Source organism: Protopterus annectens, chromosome 7.part0, assembly GCF_019279795.1.
Source record: "Protopterus annectens isolate FY-2018-M chromosome 7.part0, PAN1.0, whole genome shotgun sequence".
Taxonomy (NCBI): domain Eukaryota; kingdom Metazoa; phylum Chordata; order Ceratodontiformes; family Protopteridae; genus Protopterus; species Protopterus annectens.
Genome location: NC_056739.1, coordinates 455,798,721 through 455,809,284, shown reverse-complemented (window position 1 = coordinate 455,809,284; position 10,564 = coordinate 455,798,721). Strand labels below are relative to the sequence as shown.

At 35.3% G+C, this 10,564-nt stretch overlaps 1 protein-coding gene across 1 annotated transcript in view; it reads right to left on the bottom strand.

Moving 5' to 3' along the window:
* Window positions 1-5,615: 5,615 nt before the first annotated feature.
* The window catches only part of LOC122805981 (extracellular calcium-sensing receptor-like), a 122,350-nt gene continuing 117,401 nt past the window's right edge, over window positions 5,616-10,564 (bottom strand). The window contains exon 5 of the mRNA XM_044076220.1: window positions 5,616-6,565. Within this exon, the coding sequence (XP_043932155.1) occupies window positions 5,616-6,565 (950 nt within the window). The remainder of the gene's footprint in view (window positions 6,566-10,564) is intronic.

Here is a 10,564-nt window from a genome sequence, read left to right as displayed (position 1 = left end):
AAATAATTTTTTGCAACACAGTTGATATAGGGCACAGGCTCCTCAACCCCCTAAACTTATATATACCCACTCTGAGAGTGATATACCTTAGAGAAAAGGGAATATTCTGAGGAACAGCCATATCTGACTTAATAAATGTAAGGCCGCATTTTTCATGATTCAGTCTGTGGTATTCCATGCCTCAGAGTGTTGACATATCAAATGGTCACCACATTACATTCTCATTTTGTGCTGGAGCTTTTGGACTGGCTGACATACTGGCAAAATATCCTGATTGCATTGTGAAAATTATGATTGTGTTTTTGCTTTTATATTGTTTCTTTGGATCTGGAATCTTATATAGAGAAGTAGTTCAGTTCCCTTACATTTGCATTCATTGTCAACTTATTTTTCAAACAGAGCTGTAGTATAAAAGTACAATGGCAGACACTGAGTAAACAGGTTTCAAAGAAACAATGAGGGATGACTTTTTGAATATTTACTCTTGCACGTCAAAATCCTGCTTTGATACTTCCCAGGTCAACATTGGTGACAAGTATGATTTAATAACAGAATACCTTAAATTTGTGGGACCTCCCATTTTGGTCATATGGCCAGTATTCTGGAATATTAGAATTCCAAATCCAGGCAGGAATGCTGGGTGGCTTAAACAGTTACATAGTGAGAAGTCAGGAGGTTTGTGTTTCATCTTTTGAATATTTTGCTATCTTAGTGCTATTAATAAATATACAATATGCATTCAGCTTTCTAAGTTGCCATATTTGCAGATAGTTCCTCAAAAGGTGTACTACATATGGGTCATGGCACTTGCTTTTCTCTTAGTTTGTTATAATTTCACTAGAAGGGAAAATACCTCATATTTAAAAACAAACACAACCAACTTGAGCTTCATTGTACAAAAATTAAATTATATTTTTATAGGCAGTATGGATAAATATGCTTTTTACACAGGGTATTGACTTTAATAGGTGCTGATCTGCAGTAGGTAATATGCACATTAGGAAGGATTTTGGACAGTGTATTAATCCAGTCATCTCATAGGTATTGCAGGAAGTACAACAGTTCTAATTCATAACTGTATGATGTCGGGCAAGCCATATTTATGGATATATCAGTACATTTCTTTAAAATAATATCGAAAATATGGGATAGTGCCATTCACTGTTTATTAGGGTAGCAGAAGTAGATGTTTTATAAGTGTGTGTGAGTGTGTGTGTGTGTGTGTGTATATATACATACATATATATATATATATATATATATATATATATATATATATATATGTATATATATCCCTTAACTTTTATCATCTGAAAATTCAAGTAACGTGTACTAATTAGTTCTTTGACAGACTAGCTAATGCATGAAACAGACTACCAAATTACATTAAAGCAAGTATTAATTTATATATTTTTAAGAACAGCCTGAACACTTATTATGGGAACAATTGTTTTGGTATATTGGCAGGCTAGAATGGCATTAATGCCCGTGCTTGAAATATTTGCATGTATGTATGTGTGTAAGTAAAGCTTGTTAGTAGAGACACAGGACTTATGTTACCTCTCAATAAGATAATTTACAATTCACAAGATGCTTGCATTTCTTGGGCTTATGTTTTTAACCTGATTTTTCAGAAAAGGCTCAGGAATCCAAGATAATGTGCAGACTTCTTGAATGTTAACATTCCATAGCTATTAGGTAAGAGTCAAACGTGTACAAGGAATTAAAATGCAGAAATTGTTAAATAAGAAACCAGTGCTAAAGATATATTAAACAGTTTTAAACTCCATTTTGGTAATTATGGTAATTCATCAAATTATTTAAATGAAGAAAAATAGATGAAAATATCAGCAAGCATTTGACCAGTAATAGCATTGATTATTTGGAGAAGTTAAAATATTAGAAATAAAGAAAAAAATAAAAATAAATAAATAAATAATAAATAAAAGGCAGTAAAGCTCATTTCCTGGAAGGTTTATTTCCTGAAGTCTCTATACCATTTCTTTATAAGACTTAATTTTAATTTTGTGCGAAAATGAGTAATATTATTAAAAATCAAACAATTTATCCTCATGAGGATCTCTCTTAATTGTAATGTTATTATTAAAAAATCAAACTTTCACCCCCATGGAGACATTTTATTGCAATTCCCATTTTAAAACAAGATAAAGAGTCCACAGACTGCATTTCGCATACACTCATGAATTTATTGAATATAGAGCATAAACTCTTTATGCCCATTATAACTGCTAGAATAAAGAGATATAATTCCTTCTTTTAAAACAGATTGGCTTCATATCGAAAACACAGACTGAAGGTAGCATAAATAATTAAGAAGTATTCTAAACATTAATATAATAGTAGATAGCTAGTAAACAATACATGACATTAGTTAGTAATGAATGTGCGTATGGAGCAGGATGGAGGGTATGTGTTGCCTGCTCCTCTACTAATATATTCCAGCATCAAGTATGCTCAGGCCATATATTTATTTTCTGGCAAGGATTTGAAGTCTCAAAGGTAGACCTATTGGTAGCAGAAGTATGGAGTGTGTACCACCCTCTTTGTGAGTGCAGAGAGAGTTGTTTCAGCAAATGTATGACACCTATTGTTTTGGTATGTTGGGAACAGATGATGCATCCTTTATAGCCACATGGTGAATGGAAAACATTGTTTTTCATATGGGACAGCAACAAGTATGTGGTGTCTGGTACAAAAAAGTTTGTGGATCTGAAATTTAAGACCATAAGTTATTCAGCAGATAATGATATGTGGGATAAGTGTGTGTCTATGGCAGATCTGACCGTTGGTCATGGCAGTTTTGTGTCTGCCTTTGAAGTAGAGTAACTTTTGCAGTTTACACAGAAACCTCCTCCTAGATGTGTGCTGGGAGGGTGCCATGTTCCTTTGTCATTTTATAAGATAGCTCCGGTGAATCAAGTGAGTGTATTGTGCTGGTAATTAATGCATTATGATGGGAAGATAAGTCATTTTGAGTGCTTGATTTTCTTTTTTTTTTTAATTTGGAAGTCAGGATGGTAAACAGGATTATTAACTGTGTGCCAGTCAAGTTGCTGAATGTATATATAAAGTTTAAAGCATATGATACTAAAAGCAGGCTGCTGTGATTACCACTGAATTTGGGAATGTCAGATGCAACTTTTGTTTACTATGGGATAAATTTTCCATGTTGTACAAATATAAGAAGAATTGTATGGTCTAATTGCATTTAGAAGACACATTTAGCAGAATAATGCATTCACTGTTCCAGGACTTTGGTCTCATTCTGTTTTTCTGCAGCAGGTTGTGGGCTGACTTCAAAGCATTATGACTGGGTGTTACTTTCTAAAAAAATAAATGGATGGCTTACTGAATCCAAGGTGCTTTAAAAAAAAAGCTACCGGAGAACTTAAAGAACAGTGGGTGCTTTCTGAGAATGTAGTCGGATGACTATTGTTGAAGTAGGGATGACTTTTGATTTGACAATATTTAGCCTTTAAATGTGATTTTGTTTGTAGGAGTCTGTTTGCTTTGTTCTTCCCATTTTTGTATCCTTGTCCGTTCCTTTTGTGTTTGTTTACTTGGATGATGTCTGGTGTCTTTGTCATTTCCTTTTGTGTTTGTTTACTTGGATGATGTATGGTGTCCTTGTCATTTCCTTTTGTGTTTGTTTACTTGGATGATGTCTAGTGTCCTTGTTATTTTCTTTTGTGCTTGTTTACTTGGATGATGTATGGTGTCCTTGCCATTTCCTTTTGTGTTTGTTTACTTGGATGATGTCTAGTGTCCTTGTTATTTTCTTTTGTGCTTGTTTACTTGGATGATGTCTGGTGTCCTTGTCATTTCATTTTGTGTTTGTTTACTTGGATGATGTCTGGTGTCCTTGTCATTTCCTTTTGTGTTTGTTTACTTGGATGATGTCTGGTGTCCTTGTCATTTCCTTTTGTGTTTGTTTACTTGGATGATGTCTGGTGTCCTTGTCATTTCCTTTTGTGTTTGTTTATTTGGATGATGTCTGGTGAAAAAAAGGTATGAATAAGCCAGATCTTATGTTTACATATTTTCAATATAACTGGGATGGGAAATAAACTTTGTGAACTGTAGGATGAGGCTGGTTGGAAATGGATTATGTCTTACTTGACACCTCTATTTGCTATCAGAACATTAAGCTGCACTTTTTGGTGGGGAGGGGTTTCAGTTCTTCCAAATGCAAGTTTATTTGGGGTAACCTGGAATAGTGAGATTGAACCACTGAAAATGCAGACTTTCTAAGTCTGTAATTGTTCCTTAGAATATTCCATTTTCTCTAAGATATAGCATCTCAAAGTTGGTATGTGTAAGTTATGGGTGAACATGCAGGGAGGCTTGTCTCCTTGCAAAAAAATATCTTTAAAGCAGAAAAGAGATGTTCAATATTTGCTGTTCTTGTGTTTATTCAGTCTTTTGTTTGTTTTTCATTATTCAAGGGCTTGCGATTCCAAGTCTTAACATTTGAGTAGGTAGCTGCAATGTTAAGAACAATTGGCTTTATTAAAGGATAAATCTGTTTTATTCATTTCTAAGCTGTATAACATATTTTATGTGTAATATCTTTGTTTTGTTAACAGTTTGAAATCTCAGGACTCACTTTGTCCCAAGATCTGGACAATGAATGGTTTAAAAAAACAGACTTACATATACTAAATCTGAGATTTCCATTTCTTGGAATATTCTCTTTTTTTCTCTGAGGTACATCAATCTTTGAGTTGGCATATATAAGTTTGGGGGTGTTGGGGGCTTGCCTCCTGAAAAAAAAGCTTAAACAAGAGAAATGCTCAATATTTGCTCTCTCCTGCATTTTCTGCCTTTTTTCATCATATCAGGACTCATTGAGTCTCAACATTTCAGTAGGGAGCTGTTTGCTTTACCTCAGGCTCTAGAAACAAGGTTGTATCAGTTAAGGTTTAGCATGCCGGTAGTATCATTTCAGTCTAAACTGTGTGGGGGTTTTGTATGATTATTTGTTTCTGCTATGATTCTTCTTTGCTGTGGACAGCATTTTGAATATTTGTATGCTTAATGGCTCGAGAACTGGAAGGTTGGAAAATAGTCACGTGAACTGATTATAGTGGAATGAGTGCAAATGAAGAGAATTTGATTAGGTGTGAGAGCAGTTGCTTTTGAAAAACATGAAGATTATGTGAATTGGTTAAAATCACATGATGTACTCCAGGGAGTTTTTATCAAAATGAAAGTATGCAGCATGCTGGGAAGTATCCTGGATAGACAAAGCTGGGCCTGATATAAGGATTTAATTTCGTTATGTTATATCCACGTGAATGTTCACTGACACTGGAATAATTAATATAATAAAAATATGTGTGACACAAGAATTAACTGCTGCTTTATTATGCTGCGAAATTGTACAAAAAGGTGCACATAGCCAGATACATATTCACATAACTATAATTATGCTATTATGCTGCAAAACTGTACAAGAAGGTGCACACAGCCAGATGTGTGTTCACATAACTATAATTCCTCCAGTTTTAGCTGTCACACAGTATATTAATAGGTTGCTGAGTTGTATTATTTTTTATTTCAGTGCTGTAGAAAAAAAATGAGAAAATTAAATGTCAGTGGCGTAACTCAACCAGAGAGCTCTCTCTTAGTGTTTTATTGGTTACTTTCACAGATTCCATTAATTTATCTCTATTGTTCAAATCTGGCCTCAGGAGAATAATGTAACATTTTGGGAAAAATATGCAAATGAGCATTCCAGCAGTAGAGGCCAGGATTGCAAATACCTCAACTGCCACTGGATACCTGCCTTTTGTGCTCAGGTATGCTGGGATAAAAGAAAGCCAAACACTAGCAAAAACAAGCATGCTGAAAGTAATGTATTTTGCGTCATTGAAATTATCAGGCAAATTCCTTGCAAGAAAGGCCACAATTAAACTAACACTGGCAAGAAGTCCCATATATCCCAGCATGCCCCAGAATGTAGTCACTGAACCATCATTACATTGAAAAGTGATTGTGCCTTCTCCTGATTCCATATTTGATTCAGGGAAAGATGGAGAAAAAATCATCCATCCACTGCAAAGGAGTATCTGAATTAAAGTACAACCAAATACTACAGAGCTTGGCAATCTGGTTCCCAGCCATTTTCTTAAATTGCTCCCTGGTTGAGTAGCCCTGAAGGCAATAATAACAATGACTGTTTTGGCAAGAATACAAGAAATGGCAAGAGAAAATACAACACCAAAAGCTGGTTGACGAAGAAGACATGTCAGTCCTGTGGGCTGCCCAATGAAAAGCAAGGAACACAGAAAACACATCATAAGGGCAAGAAGGAGAATATAACTGAGTTCACGATTATTAGCCCTGACGATTGGTGTCTCTTGGTTCCGGATAAAAACACAAAGAATAGAAATAGTGAAGCCACCAAATGCACAGTTAATGGCAGCTAGAACTGCTCCCAGAGGATCTTCATAAGAAAGGACTTCAGTGAGTTTCTGAATGCACTTGTCTTGCCTATCATTAGACCATAGTTCTTTTGGACACTTCAAACAGCCTGTAGCATCTAAAACAAAATAAAGAAAGAAACAATGAATGTGGACAAGGCATACAAAAGTGTAATTAAGTTCTAGATGTAAACCTTTAAACAGAAAACATAATTTCTTCTCAGAATTTAAGTCAAGTGAGAAAACAAATACCAATTACTGATGAATAAAGTTTTATAAGCAAGAAATTTTATAATTAAAATCAAATACCCAAGAGCATATTATACTGATCTACTCCACTTCCCAACACCTGTTACAACTGGAATGACCACAATGCTTTCTCATTAAAAAAGTCAAGGATCTAAATCGTAAAAACTATGCAGACCATCTGAAAGCATTATTCCTCTTCTCAGTATTATACAGGCTGCAGAGATGGCCTAGAGAGGTGGCCTTTCATGTAAATCTTTAACTGACCCTATTCTATCTGACCTATTGTACAGTTGCAAGTCCAGTTGTATCATAAACACCTGCTCAGGGAATCTCAATCTGTTTTGCAAAATGAATATTACATGTTAGAGGGATATGTTTGTATCACAGAGAATACTGCTTTTGTGAAACTGTCTTCCACTCCACATAACACACAATAGTTCTCTCACTGTATTCAAATGTAATTTGGAAGAATTGATGGGTAACCACAATAAAACTCCTGGGTTAACACCCCATCCCTCATGAATAGGAGAAAGATGTAAAGGTCCCAACATATCCTTTATCAACCCACCTTTGAGTTATTAGAATGCAAACTATAAGGGCTATAAGCTACCATGGGAATGTAAAGCTAAGCCAGATATCTCACCTCTCCCTATTTTGTTGGAGCATTCCTATTTCCAGGCCTAATTTACCATTGCACATGGTGTACCTATTTTTGGAAGTATGTTCCTATTTCCAGGCCTGAGTTCCCCTTGCACATGGTGTACCTATGTTTGGAGGTATGTTCCTATTTCCAGGCTTGATTTACCCTTGCACGTGATGTGCATATTTTTGGAGGTATGTTCCTCTTTTCAGGCCTGATTCACCTTTGCACATGGTGTACCTATTTTTGGAGGTATGTTCCTATTTACAGGCTTGATTTACCCTTGCACGCGTTGTACCTATTTTTGGAGGTATATTCCTATTTGCAGGCCTGAGTTACCCTTGTACATGGTGTACCTATTTTGGTGGTATGTTTCTATTTCCAGGCTTAATTTACCCTTGCACATGGTGTACCTATTTTTGGAGGTATGCTCCCATTTCCAGGCCTGATTTACCTCCTCACACTGCATGACCAACATACTTGTGGCATTAATAACTTAAGGAAAGAGGACAAACATCTAATATCACCCTTCTTCAAAATCAAAAATGAATCACCTTGTGTGAGTGAATTTTGCAATACAGATCCTTAAAGTCTGCAGGTTTTACACTGTCTCTTTGATAATGTGCCTATATTTTTCTCCATCTTTTTTGTCATTCTCTGTTTTTAAACATGCATTTTTAGTAGTATCCCACATTCCTACTGGAAGTGGGAAGAGCTTATGCGCCATTTGATATTCACATTTTATGCTCATTAGATGCCTACATCTTTGGCTGGATGCACCTACTTTTCAAGGGCTTTTGTACCTATTTTCACTGTCTGCAGGTTATGAGTTATGGACTGAGCTTCTTAAGATCCTCACAGATCAATAGTCTAGTATATGACCATGAATGTGTGAGCCTATAGAAGGAGATAATGTTATTTAATAGGAACTGAACACTCACCCTCTTGTTTTGGTACTAAGGATGCGATGTTAACAGCAGTACTCTTCCTGTTTTGCATTGTTGTTTAATATTTAATATTTTATAAAAAAATAAGTGAGGGTTAGAGTTTTCTGATTTGTTGTACAAAATATAATTCACTTCATCTTAACCTTTTTTCTTTATATACAGTGACAGTAACCATATACTAAGCTGTTTTTTTACTTATAACAGGAATAAGAAGCACTATATATTGTTTTAAAAAAATATCTTCAGCTTTAATATCCTTCCATGATTTTGACTCCTTTAAAATGTCAAACACTTTCTATTTTTTTGAACCAAACCAACATGGTTTCTAAAGCTGATATTGATATGCTACTTTTTCTGCACAATTGGGTCTATGTAGATGTGCAGATGTTTGAACTCAAAACTTTGAAACAACATCATTCCATAGAAATGTTTAGAAGCTGCTTGTGCCTTAACAGCTTCTTTTTCTTTTTTTTTCTGAATTCTTCTGGAATTGGAACCTACTTCTCTTTTATTCTTTGCCAGCCTGTCCCTTCCAGTGTTGTCTCATGTCTTTTTACTGTAGTTTTTTCTGACAGCACACTCTGACCTGGTCTTCTCATAGTCTCTTCTGCTGAATATTGTTCAGTTGTTGTAACATGGACAAACTAGAGGCTGCCAAATATACTGGCATCATAGTTTATTATAGTTGATGGGTGTGGAAAGTTCCAATTTGGATGATCGCATTGGACTAAACTGTGTTTTATAAAGGACCACAAAAAGTGTAATCTACTTCACAATTAAATCATTTACTTTTCTTTGCAGGTGCAGCCTGAACTTTTATTTCTTTCAGAAAACTGATTAACACTTTCAAAATGTGCATTTTCCATTTATTTATGTGTCATTACTTAATCTTAGACACTCTCTGAACAATCAACTGAATCTTTCTCCAGATTCTCTCTCATCTTTGTCCTCAGAGATTTGACTCTGTTGTTGTTGTTCTTCATTCATATATCAGCTCTAAAGCACTCCTCTGTATGATGAATGGGTGAATTTCCTCAATATCCTGGAAAATTTCCATGAGTCAATATAAATACCATGTTGGGTCTCCTCAGAAAACAGGTCATAGGCATGGCGGGATCCCTTCAGTTAAAAAAATTTACAGAATATGAATGAGAGTAATTGGTTTATAGCAGTAATATCAAACTAGTGGCCCAAGGGCTTGATCAGCCCTTGAGCATACAATGTACAGCCCTAACAAGATGTCATGAAATGACATGCAGGTGGGTAGTTTATTCATAGTGAGTATCCTAGATGCATGTAAATACTCCACTTTGACAGATGACTGACCTGATTTCTACATTCTTAATGGATGAGCTGTATCACTACACTGAACCAATGAGAAACTGGCTTCCTGGAGTGAGTTATCAGCTAAGTAGTCCAATCACTGGCACTGTTTACATTTATATCCCGGGTGAAGGTTGCAGAATTCAATTAAGAGGTGGTCTTAATGCTCACTTGTTGACTGAATTAAAACAAATTTGCACTAAAGTATTTTATGCTTAAATGAACTAAGGCTGGTTGGTAAGAAAGCAGACAGACAGAGGACACTATGATCATGAAGAAAGAAGGAACATGTGCCAGTAGCATGTATACATCTGACTTCTTGTATGCAGAGTGACAAGTACATTATGACCTTTGACATATCATTAATAATATATGATGTAAGTAAAAACATGAGCCACAGCGTAATGTACAGACGGAATGAAATGAAGCACAAAAAATGTGCTAAGGGTAAAATGGTGCTCCTCTTGATAACTGCAAGCATAATGTAAATATACAAGGCATGCCCAGACATGGTGGAGGAGGCATAGTAACGTTATTAATATACTGTGGCCCCTCAAGACTATAAATGTAACTATTACCCCCACCTGAGTTAGACATTACTAGCCCATATACTTAAGTACAGTATATTACAAATCTTTTTATGTGCAACAGTTTTTACCACAATACATGACAAAAATTAAACTAAACAGTCTGACCTATAATTTCCCGGGGAAAGAAAGATGAATGCACCATATGTTATTATTCTCATCATTAATTCTTTTAGTTTACAGTGAATCATCTTTACTTCTTGCCAAAATGATAGACCTCCAAGGGGAAGTTAGCTTTTCTAGCTTCTCAGTGTTTTGCACCCCGATAAAAATGTCATTATTTTCAGTTGCCAAGAAAAATGCTATATAATACAGACATGTACATTTAAATAGGAATACATTTCATCTATTACACATTGCCTTCTACCCTTC